Here is a 22957-nt window from a genome sequence, read left to right on the forward strand (position 1 = left end):
CTCCGCATCTGCAATTCATCTGTTTTTTTAGTTTGATGGGGAGCCTTTATTAGTCCCATGGGAGTTGTCCAATATTAATGATCCCAGTGTCAAAAGTGCTATCCACGAAGAGCTGCTATCTATTCAGATGCTGACAGCTCCTCAGTGCCGCATCGAGAGCAATACCAACCGCCCAGGTTCAGCATTGCCAAGGGACCGCACAGTGATGCTGGAATGGAGATGGCAGTGATGGAGGTTCTGGGTGGTAGTAGGGACGAAGCTGGGACAAAGGCATGAAGGTGGCTTTCATCGACCAATATCCCTCCCAGACCATCCACGCCAAAGCCAAAGGCAGAGTTTGCTTTGTAGCATTCAGAAGATGCAGGAAAGCTCTCATTTGATCCCTGAGCCACTGCTGAATTGAAGTAGGTGCAAGTAATTGGTATCCAATGACTAATTAATGAGCATCCTTGACTTCCCTTCAGCAGTTGCTGCGAATCCCATGTCAATCTTTGCTGTCCTTGGAACTATCAGTGTGCAGTATTCCATGCACCCTCTGCAGAATTATGTGGGCCTTTAAGGTTTTAGAGTAGGTTTGTAGCTCGGGTTGTGGATGCTGTGATCAGTTCACTCGCTGAGTTGGTTTGTTGTTCTGCAGATGTTCATTACCCTGCTGGTAACATCATCAGTGCAGCCTTCAGTGAAGTGCCGTTGTGTTTTCCCACCTGTTATTTAAACTCCGTTGTGCTGGGTTACCTCACTTCCAGTTGTCCTTCACAATGGAGTGTCTATGGGGTCTAGCTCTACATGTTTGTTGATGGCCTTCTTTGTGGAGCACCAGGCGTCGAGGAATTCCCGTGATTGTCTCTGCTTGGAGTGTCCTCGGATTCTGATGTAGTAGGAACTGCAGATGCTGGAGAATCTAAGATAACAAGGTTGAGCTAGATGACTACAGCAGGCCATTTCTGAAGAAGGGTCAAGGCCCAAAACATCAGCTTTCCTGGTCCTCTGCTGCTGCTTGGCCTGCTGTGTTTATCTGGCTCTACACCTTGTTATCTAGGATTCTGGTGTTATCCCATGTGAACTGGTGGTTTTTCTTATCCGTGTAGATGGAGATGAGTGAGCATTGGCCATGTTGTTTTGTTGCCAGTTGGTGTTTGTGTACTCTTGTAGCTAACTTATGTTTGTGTATCTTTAGGAGGCCGTAGAGTCGGGGTGGTGTTAGTTGCTTGATCAATAACGCACACAGCCAGCTCCATAGATATGCCAGAAAAAGTACACACCAAAAAACCTTATTCCTAGACGCTACGAACCAAGACTGGATAACTGACTTAGTTCAAACCATTGACATCAATCAACAGATAACAAGAACTGAGAAAAGACAGATTCTTCAAGAAAAACTAGCCAAACTAACCCACCAAAACAACAACCATCGAGCAGACACCTGGATAAGAACCCTTTCAGACAGGAAATTATGTCTCCTTAAGAGTGATCTAAGTCTTCTTCTGTGAGGCCACTTTTCTCTCCTTAAGGGGTTGAAGACAGACCAACCCATACAGCACCACTCCACTGTGTTATGTGGTGTTTTCTCCTGTAATGACATTGAGGGGACAGATGAGTTAAGTCCCATTGGATGGTACAGTCAATCGTGACGAGCATGTGGCAGTAAAGTATTGAGGTGTTCTAAGGGAGTGAAGAGGAAATACCGAGGAGATGTAGTGTTAGTGGTGTTGGAGGATAGGAATGGATGTTCAGCAAGTAACATGATCAAGTGAAGGAAGGCGTTTCGTGCACCAGAGGGTCTGCCAGAGGATGAGGTTTAGTGGGAGCTGGATGCAGTGGCAAAGACTGAGTGAATGTGAGGTAGCACACAACAGAGTATGGCAGTTACTCTGGTGGAGCAGAAAAGTCATTGACCTTTTTCCTGCCCTGCAACCTATTCCTTCAACCCCCTCAATATAGCACTGACCCACATGGTGATCTCCAACTGGTATCAGATGGTGGCACTGTCTCCTTTGGATATCCCCTGGGAATAGGACCCCACTGACCTGCACCATCCAGTTGACCAAGACCGCCAGCTTCCTTTTGAAGAATGAGGGTGCCAACTTTCCTCTTTTCAAGCCATTTTTCTTCAGTCCCAGAGATGAGCAGGAAGTTCCCAAAAGCTAGTGCTCCTACACATGTTCAGCAGGTTTTCAAAGATGGCATGGATGCAAGAGATGCTGGTCTTGGGGAGGATATCATGTGAGTGCCACATTGTTCCTGGAACAATGTGCAGTCAGACAGGGGAGGAAACTGGATGTGATGCACACATGCACACGGAAATGGCAATTCACTTGACAAGTTTGGTAAGGTGCAGTGAGATAATTCACTTGGCCTTGAGGCGAGAATGCTTCCACAAACTTCTTGTGACTCGCATTTAGCCAAAAAAAACCCATAAAATCAGTCCTAAATAATCTCACAGCTAAATAATTAATATTACAGCAGGAGCATGAGACATCTTAGGGATCATCATTGTCCCCCACATTTAATGTCCAAAGTTTCAGTCAGTTAATGGACAATGACAGGTGGACCATCTAAAATTAAAATTTGGCATGCAAGAACATCATATGTTGGAGAAAGAGATCTTGCAGGAAATTGATCTTAAAAAAAGTTGTCAGTAACGTGTTTGATTTGCACCATTCGTATTTTTGTACACGCTGTATATTGCCTCATGTCATATAAACACAGCACTAAAAATGAAAATGTTTGTTTATTATACTACATCTGCTGTCCATACAGAGCCTAAGGAGGCAGTAACATGACTGGGCAGTCACTATTGCATCAAACAGCTTCACTTTTACTTAAATTCATCAGAAGCTATACAGCATTGCAGCCATGTAGTTTCAACAGCAAGTAAGTACAAACTAAAAGGTTACAAAACAACAGCAGGGAAAGTAGTTGAGAGGACAGGAGATGTACTACTAAAGCCACATGTATTGAATGGCTCTCTTTTGTCAACTGATGATGCACACCTTAGGAGGCCTGCTTGCCAACAGAGATTGCTACAACACAAGCACCTTGTGGAGCAAGCATTTGACACGATACCAACAGCAGTGGAACAGATGGAGAAACGGTTGTCTGCCCTGCTGTCTGCTGATCCAGTGACAACTGTATTGGCAATTTATGTTAGTAGGCCATAGCTATAGTAATAGGTGCAATTTTCAGAAATGCTTATGTCCCAGTTGTGTGCACTTTGGTCCTCATAGAAAGAAGCCTGCATTTATATTGAATCTAATCACGACTCAAATTTTAAAATGAATCAATTACTTTTGAAGTTCAGGCAGTAATTCTATGTTGACAAATGTTTGTGCGTAGCATGCACTAACAAAGGTACATGTTTGGATGATCAAGAGAAGGCTCTTCATGCTGATGGTTGAGAGGAGAATGTTGCCCAGGACATCATGAGAACTTAGTGGTGATGTCCGAATCTTGTCAAAGACTGTCTTCCAGATTAATGCCTTTGCAGAAAAGACAGCATCGCTTCAAATACAGCTCAAGCTCAAGGTGTATTTCTGAATTCACATGGCACATGACTGATCATTCAGTTAAGGCTACTATTTTCTAAGCTGACAATATATTAGTGAGCAGAGCACTGAGTAGGCAGCAAAAAAGGAACAAGCCCTTATATACTGCCTTTCCTGACTCTAAGATCCTTCAAAGTGTCTTGCAGCCGATTTGGTATTTCAAAGAGAAGGTATCCTTTAATGGTATGACATTAAGGCAGTAGCCAGTTTGCACACAATGTTCTGTGAGTACCATGAATTTCTGTGAGTACCATGAAGACAAATAACAACCACAAGCACATGTATAGCACCTTTAACATAATACAGTGTTCCCAGGCATTTCACAGGAGCATTTGAGCACAAAGTATGACATCAAAGCACATCAGGATTAGATGACCAAAAAGCTGGTCAAAGAGGTCAGCTGTAAGGAATGCCATAAAGGACTAAATCAAGATAGAGAAACAAAAGGTGTAAGGTTGACATTCCAGAATGTGGCGCCAAGGAAACTGAAGGCGTGGCTACCAGTTGTACAGCAGTTGAAATTAGAATGCTAAAGAGGTCAGATTTAGAGGAATGCAGGTATCTCTCAAGGCTGTGTGATAGGAGAAGATTTATTGTGGTAGGAACGTGGAAGACCCTTGAAGGATTAGAAAACAATTGACGATTTTGAAATCAAAAAGTTTCTTATTGGATCCAAAAAGGTTTAAGGTCAAAGGGCAAAAGACAAATAGGACTTGCTAGGCTTGAAGACATGAGCAGCTGAGTGAAATCTCTACTCAAGTCTATGGAAGATGGAATGTGGAAGACCATCCAAGAGCATGTTGAAATAGTGAGGGAGTGGAGTTTTGAACAGGGGACTCAAAACAATTGTTGAGCCTTAGCAATATTTAATTGAAGGATATTTCTGCATATCCAGTCTGGCAGTTTAGCAATAGTGGAGGGGTCTAGAGAGGCAGAGGAAGAGAAGTCATTGTGAGTGGTATTTCAGCCATCAGTAGGAATCAGAATGGGACCAGGTTTGACCAGTCCCCTCCAACTGGACAACGCTGGAGACACATTGAAGGAGCCTGGTATGGCCGCCTACATCAAAGGATATAGACACAGCAAGACGTTTGAAGAGAGAAAGTTTACCTTTTGTCACAGTCACACAGAATATCAGTTGTAACCTGTTTGGAGCTTTTTGGTACTGTGACATTCACTACCAATGTTGGAAATCTATGACATGAACATTAAGAGGAATGGCAACCTTTATTGCCATTGGCACAGATGATTGACTGCTTATCTAAAATATTGAAGCAAAAGGATGTTAATATTTGTGTATGTTATTTAAATTCATTTAAACAATTGATAGATTGCTGAAAGCATGCTTTGTCATTTTTAAATAATTCAATATTTTTAGCAGTAAAATTTCAAAATTAATAAAGTGGCACTGAATCATTGACTCTCAAGATCAGTCTGGCTTTGTGTAACATCTCTAAAGTAGTTACTCATTGCTTGTCATTGTCAAACAAAAGTGTGTAACCTCTGCATTTTTATATGAATTTTAAAGGAACAATGCAGGTAATTTTCAACTTTATTACCCGGGCAGTACCTTGGGGCACAGACTGCCCATCCACTTTAATACCCATTGGTTTCACTGAAATGATGTTTGAGCAGAGAAATCATCTGAACACGTTACTTCCAAGGCAGTGGGAATTGAAAATGATTCTTATTCTTGCATAAGTGACCTTTAAGTTAATGCTGAAAACACATAAGTAGACAAAGAAAGTTAGACACTATGACAATAGTAGAACTCCATCACCTAGAACAGCTATGAAATGCTGAGATGGGCATCCTGTTCAAGTGAAATTAAATGGCATTCACAAATTTGAAAATTCTTATGCTTTAATATTTTAAAGTTATAAATTCATGATGAACATATGCTAGTCATTAAATGCATAATTTTAAATTAACCTGAAAAATGCTCATCAATTAAGTCGTGTTTTACTACATTACGTCAAATAATGGTTCACGCATATTTTTGTTGCCACTAACTAGACAACATTGGCATCTGATATGAAAATGACATGCAAATTGCAGTGTCTGTGAGTTCAACACAAATATTTCTCAGTCACCAGTAATTGTGTTAAATGCTTGATCAAATTTCTTGGCTTGCCAAAAGGGATTTAATGTGGGTCTTTTCCATGGACAGTGTTTTGTAATGTGACGTAAAAGCTGAAAAAATTATGCAAGTACTGCACAATTTAGTTCTGGCTGTTAATTAGAGTTGCTCTTGATCGCATTTATTGGCAGCAAGTGCTTCCGTCAGCAGTGACGTGGATTTACAGGATGGAAATTTGAGATTAATGTCAGGATCTGTAATTCAATGATCGAGTATATTGTGACATCCTGATCTCAAGCAGACTTCCCACGTTACCATTGTGTGAAACTTGCTTAGTAAATATCCGTGTTCAACAATCACTGAGGAATGCTGATGGAGAAACTACATTCTTTTTTTCTGTATCCTTCTGGTTTGGCTCAAATCCAGGCCATTACGTAAAATTAAAGGGAATAAATCAGATTATTTAGTCCCCTGAGTGAGTGCTAATGAGCATCATCAACACTCGCCTCCCTTTCTACAGAGAAATAGTCAGTCGTAGGATTTACCAGGCAGATATGAGAATAGAAGAGCATTGGTGTTATGCTCATCGGTGAACACATTTCCACTTTGACAAACAAATGTAATACACCTTGAGGCTCAAACAAAGACACTTTTTTCAAAAAGATATACTCCAGCAAGGCATTGTTGATATATTTCAAGAGAGAAAAGACATTTTATCTGCTCAGTTTCACCTCCCCAAACCCAAAATCTCTCAGCTTCTGACTCTGCCCTTGTGCCACCTGTACACCCACATCACTTCACTCATAACTTGGAGTTGTGCCTTCAGTCACCTAGGTTCTATGCTAGAAATGTTGCTAAGACCCTCTTTCCCACCCTTCACACTCTGCTTAAACCCTTTGTCTACTTCTGATCAGTATTGATAATTTATTTGGCTTGACATCTGTTTTATACATTGTACCCTGCCGCATTTTATTTGGTGTTAATACACTGTATATGAATGCAAATTGTTAATTGTAGATATTGACAGTATTTGATCTGACTTATATGGCAAAGTTACTCACCATTTATTACAATTAAAATGCTCACATTGTGTCTTCTGCATTCAAGTCTTGGAACAGCCCATTTATCAACCATAGTATTTGAGATGCGATATAATTGAAAACGTGGTTTAGTGCAAGGTTAACTGAACTCAGCCATAGTGGTGATTGAGATCCTGGCATTGGTCTCTGTATCCTCAGGCCAAGGAGGAAAAAAAATCATCCAGCTTCCCAGTCCTGATCACTAATGTCCCTGCAAGAAACCATACGTTGAAAAATTTGAAGGAGGACAAATTATTCTTGTCATGCTTCATGAAATGGAATCGCCTACAGACAATCACTGGTGTGGCTCACAAATGAAGAATGTTACTGAAGAGTGCCCATGAAACTGACAAGGGTGACCATGGAACTGATTCACACATGAGGTAATGTCTGCCCAAAAAGAAGGGGAATAGCAAGAGAGGGGAGCTGTTTGTTTTTTGATTCCATGTTGAATCATTTTGGAATTCTGAGATAATTGTAGGCATGAAATGCACAATATCACCTGCCAGTAAGTCATTTTTCATGTGTGGGCTCCTCCCCATTTGAAAAGAGACAGGAATGCTCGCTTGCTTCCAAAAGAAAGCAGTAGTGTTTTTTCTCTTGGTGCTAACTGCCTGAAGTCCCACCACCTTTGCATTAGCTACATGTTCCCACTCTGAACATCCTGGAACAATTTACCCTCAGGCAACAAAAATTATTAAATTCACTGCTGCATTTCTAAAATCCACAGCAACTGATAGAGCTGGATAATGGGATATACTGCAATTTGAAATATCAAATGTGAATGAATTGGGATCATCTTTTTACGAGTGTAAATGTACATCGTAGAAAAATCCTTTCAGCTTTGAACAAAAGGGTTAGATAGAACTTTTGTATCAAGGACCATAATTCTCCTCGGTCACCCCATATATTGGTGCATGCAAGAGTGCCACGGTACTTCATAGCATGCAGTTGTCCAGTCGGATCCTTCCATACCCTATGATTATGAATCTGAGTTCAAGGAAGTAAACTTATAAGCAAGTGTTGCTGTAACAAAGTCAGTCATTTACTGTAAACTGAAATTTCATAATAATGTGTCTAATAGCTTGAAATAAATATTTATTCATAATGTAAGTCATCCTTGCATTTAACTTTGTGATCAGAAGTCTACTTTAAGTGAAAAAGAATGTTCATTTAATTCAACGGTTTTACGTAATGAAGCCAACAAAAACTCCAGTAAGTAAATTGCTGGGGTTTTTTCCCAACAACAGGTAAAGCTGGGCTTTAGAAATAAAAGATGTTAATATTTGTCAGGATGTTTTGTCATAATAGAGCAGTTGATTCTTAATTAGGGAAATTTCATCTGTCATAGTCAACAATTATGACCCCCTGTATCATGGCTTGTCATGAATAATCAATGAAGCCTGATTAATATGCATGAGCAGTAGTCTATATAGAGTGCGCTGAAGCACGATACAGCTGCTTGACTAAAGCAGAGCAGAAAGCGCATTGGAGAGTCAGCAACAGAGAGAAGGAGAGAGAGAGAGAGAGAGAGGGAGGGAGGGAGGAAGGGCCAGTTGTTTTCTGTGACCCAGGCTGTCTCTGCTACCGGTGTGATTTGTCTCAGTTGAAGTGATTCACCTAGGTTACTTCAAGTGATATCTACATGAATGACAGTTAATTCTGAGCTGTTTTAAGAACAAGATCTGGACAAGGAAAGCTTCCAGTCCACACTTCAACAACATGGGGTGCAACTTGTGTTCCCTGCAGAAAAGAGACGAGCAGTACAAACTCCTATATGAAGTTTGTCAGGTAATCATGAATTATCAGGCTTTTGTTTGCATGTGTTGAGGACATTAAACCAGATAGTCTTTTTATTGTGTGTTCATGCACACTTGAAACTGATAAGTACATGAACAATTGGTGATGCAAGTAAGATTTTTAGACAGTTACTTTTAGATGTCTTCCCTACTCAGTAGTGATTGCCTTTCCTTTTTTATGTTTTTAACTGTGAACATTTCTCACAGTATTAGTGTTTGCTCATCTAAAAATTATAGAATAGGGTACTGTATTAATTGAAATGCTACTTAAATATATTGATATGTAACAAGTGTAAAGAGTTGATTTACAGGTAGAGTGAAAGTATGTATGTCTGTCTCTGTCATTCCCAGATTTAAGATATGGCAGAAATCAGTGTTTCAATTCATTGTTGTGCTGGAGTCTGAAGTTTGAATTTACAGATGCATTTTGGTGTTGCAGCACTATGTCATATCATAGTTATGAATGTACCGGGAATAAAAGTGTCAATCCCAGGAGAACAATAAAATCTGAATCATTTCTTTCAAGCACTGCACTGTTCAGCTTTTAAGTTTGTGCCTTCATTTTCTTCACCAAACTCGAACCAGCAATTTCTGGTTCCAGAGTGGAAAGAAAAATGGTTTGGGTGCATTTAAAATTCTTGAGGTACTTGTACATCAATTCAGTCTGTGTTATCCTGCCCCTTACCTCTTGCACTGTTTATATAACAGCAGTGGGGGGCACTGCAGTTCAAGTTGGCAAGTGAGTGGTGTTTAGGTTTAAAGTCGCTGCTTCACATTGTATAGAAGCTGTCCATTTATTAAATTGTTATATGCTAATGCATTAATGATAACTTATAACGTTCTGTTCTGAATTGAAAATCAGACCACATTTTGCCTGCAATTTTTCTGAATAATGAACATATTCAAGCACATTCCGTTAAAATGACATATTTTGCCAGTACTACCTTTACATTAAAATGAAAACTAGGAGGTACTTGTTGTTTTCTGTTGTACACAATGATAGAAATGCATTGTCCAACATAAGACCAGGCTGTACAACCATCTTATCGGCCTTAGTCAATCTTCTACCAATCAAACAGCAACTAAAGTAACCGAATGCAAGGAATATGGTACTAAATATTCTACTTCTTCCAAAGGTACACAAAAGGTAGAGGCTAAATAAACTGTACTTTGTGGTGGAAGAAGGTAAATTTGCCATTGATGCTTATGCTTGATTATGGAAAGGACAGGAGGTGTCACAAGCCTCTTTCACTCCATCCTGATTTTGGCTAGCTGCTGCAACTCTCCTCAACTGACAACAGTTTTCTGGAGATTTCTTTGTGTATTTTGTTGCTAGAATAATTGTGAATGCATGATGAATTCAATTGGACAACTCCTTCTCAAACCATTCACTGACCAGGAGTTCTTTTGTTCTTTTTTGGACTATGTTCAGATAGTCCCAAGTGGCTGTCTTGCAAAATGGATTTCACTACACCCCAAGGACAGTCACCGTTCAATGAGGCAGCTCACCAGTGTCTTCTCCAGGGCAATTAGGAATGGCCAGTAAATACTGGCTTGGCCATCAGCACCCACATCCCATGAATGAATTTAATATATTAATGCAAAAATATAAGTGTCTCTCTATACCTTTGATCATTGCCCTGGTTTCAGTCACAAACAATAATATGGATGGCACTTTTCAATTGTCGGATATAATGTGAAGTTTATACTAAAGGTTAATTTGATGTTAAACCCCTCCAGTTTGTTTACAGCATTCATTGCATTACCAGCCTGACCTGAAGATACAGTGCTTAGATTTATTGATACCTGTCATTAATATTGTACCATCAATATCATCTCAGTTTTTATTTTCCCTTTCACCTAGGTGTATTATTACATTTGCTGATGTTCATTATCAAGTCTGACATATTCTCGCATGTCAAAGGCTTTCTTGAGATTGATGTAATTGATGCTGAATTTAGTGTCTCGCTTGTCCATGATTTCTCAAAATGCTGCATAGTATAAAACGTTAGTCATGACTTAATGCTCCATTTCAAAATTAAACCTGTTCTTATCGTATCGGCACTTTAGTTGATCCTATTTAGCAACATGATAGTAAACTTGTTTCTGGAGACTGATGATAAAGTTGTCCCCATCGTAGTAGGTTTGTTATGAGACTTTCAGTTTAGAACATGAAATTTCTCCATTGTAACTGTGCTTCCTTGGTTAAGTCTTCATTTTGCAATCGTGTAACAACTTTGTAATTTCTCTTGCTTTTTGTCAGCTGCTACTATCTTTACAATTTGCTTATTTATGATATTCTTGACGATTTCAAGTTCGCATTGCCTTAATTTTGCCTTTTTTTCATTGTTGCATATAGTTTAGACACTTTGTTTATAGTTCAGGCTAATCAGAACTTCCAGAAAGTATTCCACAGCCATTAAATGGTGGAAGACTTTTTGTCAAAGTCAAATCTGTGGATGTCTTCGATGGAGATTGACCTTTGTCTTTTTCTGCTGATAGAATCTTTGTTATCTTATGGAGTCTCAACATTGTGTTCTAGCTAGAGAATGCCTTCTTTGCCTACTACATGCTGAGCTTTTGTAGCTTGCCTGTCCATCCAGTTCTCTTGTTATTTCTTGCATTTTCTTTTAAACCCTCCCTTTTCTCTTTACTTTTGGGTGTTGACAACTTTCATCTTCCGGCTTCAGTCTCTTGTTCTGTATTCTGTCTGAAACTAATTATGTCATAAATTCATCGAGCTATGAAGTTATACAGCACAGAAACTGACCATTTGTTCCAATTTGTCCATGCTGACTCGATATCCTAAATTAATCTAGTACCATTTGCCAGTATTTGGTCCATATACCTGTAAACCCTTCCTATTCATATACCCATCCACATGCCTGTTAAGTGTTGTAATTGTACCAGCCTCCACCACTTCATCTGCCAGCTCATTCCGTACACACACTTCCATCAGTGTGGAAAAAGTTGTCCATTAGTTCCCTTTTAAATCTTTCTCATCTCAGCTTAAACCTACGCCATTTAGTTTTGGACTCCCCTATCCTCGGGAAAAGACCTTCCCTTTGACCCCATCCATGCATGCCCCTCATGACTTTATAAACCTTTATAAGGTTAAACCCTCAGTTTCTGCCGCTCCACAGGTAAAAATCTGGAAAAGCCTATTCAGCTTCTCCCGATAACTCAATCGCTCCAAACTCGGCAACACCCTTGTGCATTTTTTCTGAGCCCTTTCAAATTTAATAACACCTTTCCAACAGCAGGGAGACCAGAATTGAACACAGTATTCTAAAATTGACCTCAGCAATGTCCTGTACAGCTGCAACATGACATCCCAACTCTGATACTCATGCACTGATCAATCAAGGTAAGCAAGCCAAATGCCTCCGTTGCCACCCTTCTGTAGCTTTCCCGCACTGTATGTCAAGTGTTATTTCTGTGACAAAACTATTGCAAAGTTTGAAGTCCCGCATTCTCTCCCAGGTGAACTACCTGTGCCTTTTGTTTGACATGCAGTGACTTTTAGGGTGGTAAGTCTTGGTCACTTTTTAAATACCACCCCATTTTACCATCGATAAATAACAGTTCAGCATAATTAGTGGCTGGCATGGATAATGGTGTACGTCTGAACAAATATTCACAAATATGGAATTATAAGATATAGAGCTGGATGGACACAGTAGGCCAAGCAGCATCAGAGAAGCGAGAAAGCTGACGTTTCGGGTCGAGACCCTTCTTCAGAAAATCAAATATGACCCCAGGTAACTTTTCCCTTTGTTTCCAGTGCAGGTTATTCTGTAAAGACTGCGTTACTGTGTAAAATGAGATAACAAAGTGTAGAGCTGGATGAACACAGCAGGCCAAGTAGCATCGTAGGAGCAGAAAAGCTGACGTTTTGGGCCTAGACCCTTCTTCAGAAAATTTTCTGATGAAGGGCCGAGGCCCGAACCGTCAGCTTTTCTGCTCCAAAGATGCTGCTTGGCCTCCTGTGTTCATCCAGCTGTACACCTTGTTATCTCGGATTCTCCAGTATCTGCAGTTCCTTTTATCTCTGATACTAAGTAAAATGGTTGTGTTAACCAATGTTGCAAGTAAACTTCAAACCTGAGTTGGCAAAGGTGACAATTTAATGTTTTGAAGTGCATAAATTCTGTACATTCCTCGCAATTGATAGCTATGAGCACCATGAGATGCAGTTCACAAAACGTTACTGTCCTCCCTGCGAAATTGTTGTTGCTATGATTTAAATGCTTGATGTTGAACTGTCGGTATACATACACTGTGTCTGTCAAGTTACCAGACACATAACCAAAAGATAGATACCATTTTTTATTTTACAGTTATTTTATTAGATGCATCCTGCAAGCATAAGCCTGCATAATGCCCTCTGTTGTTGAGGACTTCACTGTTACTAAGCTTACTTGGGGTGCCTACGCTGCTCCAAGATAGATCAATGGTTATATTACTACCACTTCACAAACGGCACTGGAAACCTATTGGGGAAAATCAGCAAGAAACTCATTTTGAACAACTAACTCGGCAATTCTTATGAGTTCCCTGCTGATTCTTGTTGTCAGGCAATGTAGAAAATTAAATAGCTGGCTTTGGTGCCATTTCACACTGTGGGCAGATCAAAAACTGGCTTTCTGCCAACAGGGACATCACTTAGACAACCTCAATAGAGAAAATAAACTAAGTATTTTCAAAGCGACGACCTCACTTTCCAGTTGACATTGTTTTCAATTCCTTAGTAATATCATTGAATCTCAGCAATACAATTGACACTCAGTACGTAATACCATATGCTATTCAAAATGGGAATGTAATGTTGGAAAGGTTTCCCATGTATTCAGAATTTGACATTCGGCTTTCACAGGAGGACCAGGGCTGTCATTATTTCAAGCAATCTTGGAGTTCTGATGAGCCAGCTCATTAAAATACCTGATGCCTGACTTCACATCCAGCATAGATTGGTCACAGAATAGCTGTGGTGCGGAAGGTTGCCATTCGACCCATGGTATCCACACCTATGTTCTAATTGAGTATTTGATTAGTACCAATCTCCTGCCTTTTCTGTGTACCCGTGCACACTGTTTCCGTTCAAATAATCATTGAACTTGAACGCTGTTTAGAATGTCTTGGCTGAACCCGTCTCACCACTCTTCCAGCAATGCATTCCAACTTGAACTATTGTGTGAAAAAGTTTTGTTCTCAAAATGCATTACTTTCTTTTGCACATCGCTCCAAATCTGTTCCCTCTCACACGTCTTTTGGAATGCCTCCATCCCATTTCTTATGGATATGGCTGCAGCACAAAGCTCTGCCTATAATGTGGTATGCGTTTGAATAAGTTTTACACTGCAACAGGATGTTCGGCATTTGGGGTTAACATGTAATCTCAGTGAAAAACAGAGAAATCTTTATTCATCCTCCTGAGTGAAGGAAATGGCTGTGCTGCTACTGTCCAAAGGAGTAAAACTACTTTTAAAATGCACAACGTATGTTTAGCAAAGCTAAATAGCTCCTTTACAGTTATCAAAGTTTCCAAATGAAATAATCATTAATCATTCCTGCCTACGATAACTTTAACCAAATTTATGCAGATTGATGCAGGGGTGGCAAGGTGGCTCAGTGGTTAGCACTGCTGCCTCACAGCATCAGAGACCCAGCTTCAGTGGGTGACTGTCAACGTGGAGTTTGCACATTTCCCCGTATCTGTGGTGGTTTTCTCTGGGTATGCATGTTTCCTCCCACAGACCAAAGATGTGGAGGCCAGGTGGATTAGCCATAGGAAAGACTGGGTTAGGGGAATAGGGTGGGGATGTGAGGCTGGGTGGCACTCTCCTCAGATGTTTGGGGTGGACTCGATGGACCAAATGGCCTGCTTCCACACTGTGAGGATTCTGTCATTCTTTGATCAACTAGCCAAACTTTCTATTTGAAATGATGCCCTGAATTCCTGCCTGTTACCTTCTCAAACTAAACTTTCGAGACCATCTGAGGCAAAATAAGAGTTTTATCTGTGGTTTGAATCCACTCCATCAATACTTAGACTTTCCAGTCTGGAAATCCTTTGAATGTGGCAACACAGACTGCATTCAAAATGAATTTAGTTTAAATAACTCAAGGATACTTTCCTGTTTTTATGAACGCGAATTATAAGCGTGCTAATCCGCCTAACTGAAACGAGGTAGGTCACCACTGCAAGGGGATGAGCATTAAACGCCAGCCTAGCCAGCGATTCCCACATCCCCTCAATGAATTTTTTAAAAAATGATTCTGTCATGAGTAGATTACTTTGAACTGCATATCTGCCGAATGTTCAAAATACTAATTGGCCTTGACGCGAAAGGAAGTTTACATTTGCATGGAAATTAGGGAACCCAGATTTTCTTCACAATTCAAGATGTGTAGCCCTCCAAAGTAAAACATGTTGAACTACACTTAACCAGAAGCAGTTTTTGCAATAATCCAGTAATGACACCAATTCAGAAATTTTCAGGACAGCGGACAGTTAGGTAAACGGATACTCGACGGTCTTGAACACCTTAATGGTCCTCTCTTACCAAGTAGAATTCATTCCTCAATCCACATAACTGAATCAGACAGAATAGGGTTTTGTTGTACATTTTCCTGGTTATTTTGCTTCTTCCCAACACATTACTTTGGATTGTTATAGCGTAAATATATTGCAAACAGAAAGATTAGTGAAATAAGTGTTATTTTAGTAAGGTTTTGGATTCTGTTTGGATCAGCTGGTCAGCTGGGCTGATAGGGGCAAATGCATTTCAATCTGAGTAAGTGTGAGATGATGCACCTGGGCAGGACAAGCAAGGCAATGGAGCACATGATGAGCGCTAGGACCTTAGGAAACACTGAGGGTCAGAGCTGAGGGTTCATTGTTTCCTTAAGGTAGCAGGGCAGGTCAACGAAGTGGTTATGATTGCACTGAGAAGAATACTGAGGAGAGCCATCAGGATGTTGTGTGAGTTGGAGAGTTTTAGTTACACAGAGCGATTGAATAGACTGTGATTGCTTTTTTCAGAGCAGGGACTGAGGGGTCATGACTGAGGTACATAAAATTGAAGGGTGTAGACAGGGACAAACTCTCCTTGGTGGAGGGATAAATCATCAGAACATTGATTTAGGGTAGTCGTGGGGCAGGAGGCTTAAAGACCTTATGAGGGAAGTTCGTTTTCACTCAGAATTTGGTGGAAATCTAGATCTCAATGCCTGTAAGGGTGGTAGATGCAGGAACCCTCTTAACATTTAAGAAATAATTTGATGTACACTTGCAATGACAAAACATACAAGACCATAGGCCAAGTGCCAGAAAATTGGTTTAGAATAATTAGGTACTTGTTTTTGACCACTGCGGACTCAGTGGGACAGAAGGCATTTTTCCTGTGCTGTAGACCTCAAAAACTAATTTCTGCGCAGGATGTTTGGTAATTTTAATGTGAAGCATGTGTCAACATTGCAATATCTTGGATATTTATTTTAAATAATGAAACCATACTTTAAAACAAAAATGACATGACAGCTATCTGGATGGCCTGTACAATGTCATGGTTACTCAGCCATTGGGACCAGAGTGATTCCAATTTTGAAGCCAAGCCGATGTAAGAGAAGTGGATTTTGGTCAGACTCTCTGAAGCAGGGAGGCAGGAAAAGCAGCAAACGTTTGCACCACTGATTGCGATCCATTGATCTCTCATGGACTGAGGACCAAATCTCAGTTGGCTCTAGTATAACACGTGGCTGATCTTTGTCTAGTCTTAGAAAAAAAGAATGGGCACATTGGTGATGCCGGGTTGGCGGCAGGCTCTTATAGAATTGTATGTGTCCTCCGTAAAGGATGAAATTACAAACAAACCTGACTGATGAAGGTTCAAGGCCCAAAATGTCAGCTTTCCTGCTCCTAAGATGCTGCATGGCTTGCTGTGTTCATCCAGCTCTATACCTTGTTATCTCTGACTGAAAGTGCTGTTTTATGTTTTCTGGGTGTAAAGTCCTTTTACAGCAAATTAATCCTCGTCATATTTTTTGTCGTTATGTTTCATGAAAAGTGTGGTGAAGAGATTATGGCTAATACTTGGGTGCCAATCAACGCACAAGTATTGGTTTATAATGACAGTCCAACTTGATATTCTAATGATGCGTTAGCTTCAAACACTAGTAACTGCATATATCACCAGGATTTCTTCAAAAGCAGTCGTGTAACAGAAATCGCATAGTATATTTTTACGCAGCTTTAAATGGCTGTAACTCTTTAAGAAGCAGTTTATTGTATGATTAATAATATAACTAATAATCCACTTGAGAGGAACACTGTAATTCTGCACCATTAACTTCACACAGCTCTGAAAATAAGTTACAGACAATTGACCACATGCCATATTGAAGGAAATCTCAGCAGCATCTGTAGATTAGTCAGGGACTAGACCTGATGATCTCTATATTTAATGGATGTGTGTTTGCTAGCTGAGCTGGAAGGTTTGTTTTCAGACGTTTCGTCACCCTTCTAGGTAACATCGTCAGTGAGCCTCCGGTGAAACACTGGTGTAATGTCCCGCTTTCTATTTATCTGTTTAGGTTTCCTTGGGTTGGTGATGTCATTTCCTGCATTGGTGATGTCATTTCCTGTTCTTTTTCTCAGGGGATGGTAGATTGGCTCCAAATCAATGTGTTTGTTGATGGAAATCCGGTTGGAATGCCATGCTTCTAAGAATTCTCCTGCATGTCTCTGTTTGGCTTGTCCAAGGATGGATGTGTTGTCCCATGGGATCCAGAACCTCAACCTGAGCTACAAGTCTTCTCAAAACTCTGTATTTAATCTTCTTCATTTAGTCTATTCTTAAAACAGAAACCTAGATTCACTGGACCTATTGGCATTCTAAATTTGTCAAGCTGGTTGTTTTCCAGGAAGGAGTAGTAACTTAAGCAGCTATTTTGGCCAGTTAACAACTATCAGTAAGATCTGTAATAATCCTGGACTGACTTAATTTGTGACTATGCATTCTTGTCTTAGAGTCTTACAGCTTTTAATAACTTCCACCTATAATGTTGAACAGAACCTTCAATCCTGGTTGATTCCACAGCCCCAGCTGTTGGAATTGAAGGGTTCTACTGCATAGGGTTTTCTCACTACATGCACATTGAATCAAAATGCTAATCATAATCATTTTTTCCTTACCTGGCATACTATCAAGGCTAATCACCAACTTATAGAAACATTTGCCTTTAGTATTGATTGATTTAGAAGAATATTTGTTCAATGCTGTCCTAGTGCACTGCACACTTTAACATTTTCAAAGAACCTTTTGTGTTTGGAGATGCTAGTGATTTGTTTATCCCATTATTTTGTGTTTTTGTGCTGAATTATGTACTAAATTCTTTTGTTCATTGATTTTGAAGAGGGTCATTCAGCCAGCTCAGTAAAGCACCAGAATGTGAAGTACATAATTGTTTCCTTTATCTATCAATAATTTGTAAGTGGGGGGAAAAAACCCTTGGCTGAATTTGGTACACAATGTGATAATTTCAAATGTACGTTTAGTGCAATGTAAATATGTTCAAAATATAACACAGGACTCTAGTTTGTATGTTGCATCAATACACATGATATTTGATGTATGCAATTGTGAACCTTTCAATAATTGCACGCATCAATAAACAGGTTGACTATGTCTTCTGGCTTATATTGTTACCACCTGTCCCTCATCGGATGAACACATGCCCAGGTGCATTTCTGCTTCATTGGATTCTTAACTTTACAGATGGTTATTGTAACAGATCTGTTGGACCGTTTTGGTTGTCCCTGCTTTCTGGAACTGGCTTTGTCAACTCCACCTGGCGCTACTAGAGTTCAGGCCTTGTGATAAATCAAAGGAATTGTACAGGTTGTCTCTATTCAGGAGCTTTTGTCATCTAATACACGGACCGTAGTCAATTAAGTGAAAATTTTCGACGCCTCCTCTCGCCACCACTATTACTTTGAACGCAGCACAATTACCTGAAAGTAGGCAGGTATTTGTTTAAACAAGGTGATAGTTCACAGGGCTTTCTTTCTGCGTGAGGTATTTAATTTCAGCTTTACAGCCACTGATTTACGTTAGCCTCAGAAAAGACTCTGTTTGACAGACAGGAGACCTGTAATCTTCAGAAACTGCCCTTTAATGATGGTGGCGCCTGTCTGTAGCTCAGAAGTCCCCTTCTTAATTGGACGTTTGTGAGAAACTGGCAATTGAAATTTTCCACCTGAGTTGACCATGAATAATTTATGGGATCCACTGACACACATAAGAAATAAAATGCTTAATCTGGATTATTAACTTCATTCAAGGGTTCTAAATGTATTCTAGCTTCCTATTCAGGCTAAAATTACAGTACTTTTATCTGCTGAGTTTTGGTTTGCTATTTTTATCAGTTACTAAGATTTAGCAACACCCAGAGGATGAAATGCATTCCTCTCCTAAAGGCGACAAAGGATTTCCTCAACATTATTTTTAGAATCAAATATTATTCTACTTGGAAAGGCTTTGAACACTTGAAGTAAGAGAACCAGCAATTGCAAGTTAAATCAAAGAATTTGAAAATTTACTTTGCATAATTTTGTGAGAATTAACAGCTCAAGAAAATCAGACAGTAAAAGCAGTTGTGTTAAAAAGCATTTGATTTTGCCTTGTTATACTCAATGCAATGTGTTGAAAATCCTCAGCTTGCTGCGCACTTCATTAACACTGAGAAGATTTGATTGTTTGCATCATTTGCAAAATAAAAAGCAAGCTGTAGGATATTTTTTGAGATGGCTGATACTTTCACAGGAAAAAGATTTCATCCTCTGAAGTGCATCTCAAGTGCAATGTTATTATTGTACTCTGTAGCAGCACAGCTTTAAATGTCTAATTTCTTATGGATATAATGTGGAAAAATTATTTCATGAAGAGCATGACAGGCTAACTGGAGATACAAGCATCAAGATCTCATCGTCCCAGTTATACTATCTATCTGAATTTAAACCATCGAAAGTAAGCATGTCTGACAGGGTGCCTGACATAGACATTAAGCTGCCTCATGATTTTTTAAAAATATTGTAATTATAACAATTGATAGGCAATTTTTACTTCCACTCCTAATCAATCTTCATTTTCTTTTCAATAGACAAGCTTATATTTCAGTCAGTTGTAAATTGGACTGGCACATCTACACATCTGCCCAATGTACTAAAGCAGGTGGTAGAGGTCACAAGGGAGGGGAAAATAGGAGTCTGCCACTCATCCCCACTCAGACATTAGACAGTGCCAAAAAAAAATTAGCTGAGGACAGAAGAAAGCTAAGACTCTGAAATTGTTTTGCAATTTCACCAATTCCCCACTGGGGTGGCATGGTGGCTCAGTGGTTAGCATTGCTGCGTCTCAGCACCAGGGACTCATGTTTGAATCCACGTTCAGGTGATTGTCTGTGTGGAGTTTGCACATTCTCCCCTTGTCGCATGAATTTCCTCCGGGTGCTTCGGTTTCCTCCCACAGCCCAAACATGCGCAGGTGAGATGGACTGGCCATGCTAAATTGTCTGTAATGTCCAGAGATGTATAGGTTAAGTGGATTAGCAATGACATATGTAAGGTTACAGGGATAGGCTAGTGTGTGGGTGTGGGTCTGGGTGGGATGCTGTTCAGAGGGTTGGATTGGACTTGATGGGCTGAATGGCCTGCTTCCACGCTGTAGGACATTTATGATTCTATAACACCAGATATTCATGTCATTTGTCTGGAGACTGGGTGATGTTGCTATCAGACTTACAATGGATTACCAGTGGAACCCCATGAAACTTCATGTTTGTGATTATATCACTGACTGTATGTCTGACTTCACTTGTGAAGTACTCATATATCAGAGATAATGGGAAGTGCAGATGCTGGAGAATCCAAGATAACAAAGTGTGGAGCTGGATGAATACAGCAGGCCAGGCAGCATCTTAGGGGCACAAAAGCTGACGTTTCGGGCATATATCGGCTTTAGCACATATGAAGTCACATCGTTTGTGAGAATTATTGCATGTGGTTTCATCAAAACTGTGCATCCATTGATGATTTTCACCTCTCAAACCTGAAAGCATCATTCTCAAAATCCTTTGTTTTAAGCCCAAATCATGCTTGCCACAACAAGTATGCAATGGATATTGTGCTTGAGTCTTCATACGTAGCAGAAAGTCAATGGTTACAAACTATGTTGACACTGTTAACAGTTGCAGATAGCAAATATCAAATGAAAGCATGCTTTCTTCTTATTTAAGGAATGATGCAAAATATTTCTGGAGGAATCCCCCATTCATCAACTATATGTCAGTGGAAACCCAGGAAAAGCAACGTAATTACTGTTTATGCTTTTATTTTCCCACAGGATTTCATGTACACAATCTGCCAAAATTGCAGCAAGCCAGAGGAGAATGTTCATAGAAACCTGCATTTCACATTTGCCACTTTCTGACAGCATTCTTTTTGTTTCTAGCCTTATTGAGGAGTTGCCAAGCTAGGCAAAGACCATCTCCAGTAAATAAAAAAGAATCTAACCATTACCTCTTGATATGCAATCCTGTCATCATCGTTAAATCCCATACCATCAACACCACCTGACTCCTCAAATCATTGAATTCAAATTCCACCATCTGCCAAGGTAGGATTTTAACGCAGATCCCCAGACATTACCTGAGACTCTGGATTAACAATGCAGCAATAGGACCACTAGGCCATTACTCCCCTGCTAATAGATCCCCTCCCACATTTTGTATCTACTGCCTCATTACATGTTGAGTTTCCCTCTCTACCAGCTATTGCCCTGTCTGCCTGCCAGCATGCTACCTTCAACCCACACAACTGACATTCTGATTCCCCAACTTCATTACCACAGCAGTGGCCACTGATAACATTTTAACTTGCAGTGAACAGAACCTGTGGCCTCATGGTGACCCTTCTTGTGACCAATTTGGATGGACTGCCCCAACTGATAAGTGACCAGAGCCATGACTGATCTCTTTGCAGCTCCTCGACTGACTTACCACTCCACCCCATACAGGGTGCATTGGACCCAAAGGACTATCACCCATCACCCAAAAAAGTAACTGTATGGAACCCTTTATCTTGAAAGCCCCAAGTGGCCAACTGACCATGCCCAAGCCCATGCACTGAAATTGGATGATGCCCTTGACTGATTGGAGCAGGACCTGCTCACTGACTCCTTATGACTTCCCTGACGTTTTTCAATTTTAGACATAGCCATTTGGTTAGACCATACATGCAGTGTGCTTCCCCCATAAGCTGGTGCGTGAAGACTTTGATGAAGCAAGGTACTGTGTAGTAATGTGTCTATCCACTTGATTGATCATTGCTGGCAATCATCACAGGCTGCCTGGCTTTCTGTCTGCGCTAAACACTGAGGCAAGATTGAACAACAGTAAGTTGGTAAGTTGTGAATGAGTCAGCCATCCACAACAAAGCAAAGTGAGGTCGAGATACAGCGAGCATCAAAGTAGATGCAAGTGAGCAAGCTAAGAGCCCTAAAATATACGCTGTTCTAAGTGGCTCAGCAGGAAAGTGTGTAGTCAGTGGGCTGCAAAGCACAGGATTGAAATGCTGAGTGGAGATGTTCCATGATGATGTGATGAGACTGCTGTTTTGCTGATTCCAGCCTGCATGTACAAAGGTGTTTGGTGGTCATTGCCTATGGAGCATGTCCTGAGATGTGGGGGGTTGCTGAAAAAGATGGAGGAGCAGAGACCCAGGAAATAAGAAGCTCATGACTTGCACTCATTGGATAACAGTCTGACTTTCGTGTCAAGAATCGATGCTCTTGAGTCTCTCTCCACTGCTGGGAGAAATAGCAACCTACAAATAAGTGAGCTGAGAATACATGCTAATGAGATGTTAATACGCGCAAAAGTGCTCTTTGCTGCTCAATGGCAAGATGCATATCTAGCCAGTCAAACTCATTTCCCAAAATCAGAATATTTTTCTCACAGTTACAAATCAGACTTTTTGTGCTCTTGCCGTATTTTCCTAACTGCCTCAGTGATGGCAGTGCACAGCAGGCCAAGCAGCATCTCAGGAGCACAAAAGCTGACGTTTCGGGCCTAGACCCTTCATCAGAGAGGGACTCTCTGATGAAGGATCTAGGCCCGAAGCATCAGCTTTTGTGCTCCTGAGATGCTGCTTGGCCTGCTGTGTTCATCCAGCTCCACACTTTGTTATCTCAGATTCTCCAGCATCTGCAGTTCCCATTATCAATGATGGCAGTGTTGTTCAGAGACTGGCAAGATTCCATACTTTGTAACTGCAAGTCATTCAGACTCACATCAGTGGTGAGAAAATTGCCTGAGTCTGTTGTTGAAGACAAATGTAGTTCTCACTTAGAGAAGTGTGTTTTTATAAAGGGTAGCCAGCACTGATTTATTAAA

General features: G+C 40.4%; 1 protein-coding gene across 6 annotated transcripts in view; it reads left to right on the forward strand.

Moving 5' to 3' along the window:
* pdzrn3b (PDZ domain containing RING finger 3b) overlaps nt 1–22957 on the forward strand; it is a 303206-nt gene that overhangs the window by 186882 nt on the left and 93367 nt on the right. The window contains exon 1 of one of the 6 annotated variants that reach the window (XM_048548077.2): nt 8205–8495. The exons of the other annotated variants lie outside the window; for them this stretch is intronic. Coding sequence (XP_048404034.1) covers nt 8427–8495 — 69 coding nt within the window. The 5' untranslated portion in view covers nt 8205–8426. Of the gene's footprint in view, nt 1–8204; nt 8496–22957 lie in introns of those variants that run through there. 6 annotated transcript variants of the gene reach the window in all.

This window comes from Stegostoma tigrinum, chromosome 11 (genome assembly GCF_030684315.1).
Source record: "Stegostoma tigrinum isolate sSteTig4 chromosome 11, sSteTig4.hap1, whole genome shotgun sequence".
Classification (NCBI taxonomy): domain Eukaryota; kingdom Metazoa; phylum Chordata; class Chondrichthyes; order Orectolobiformes; family Stegostomatidae; genus Stegostoma; species Stegostoma tigrinum.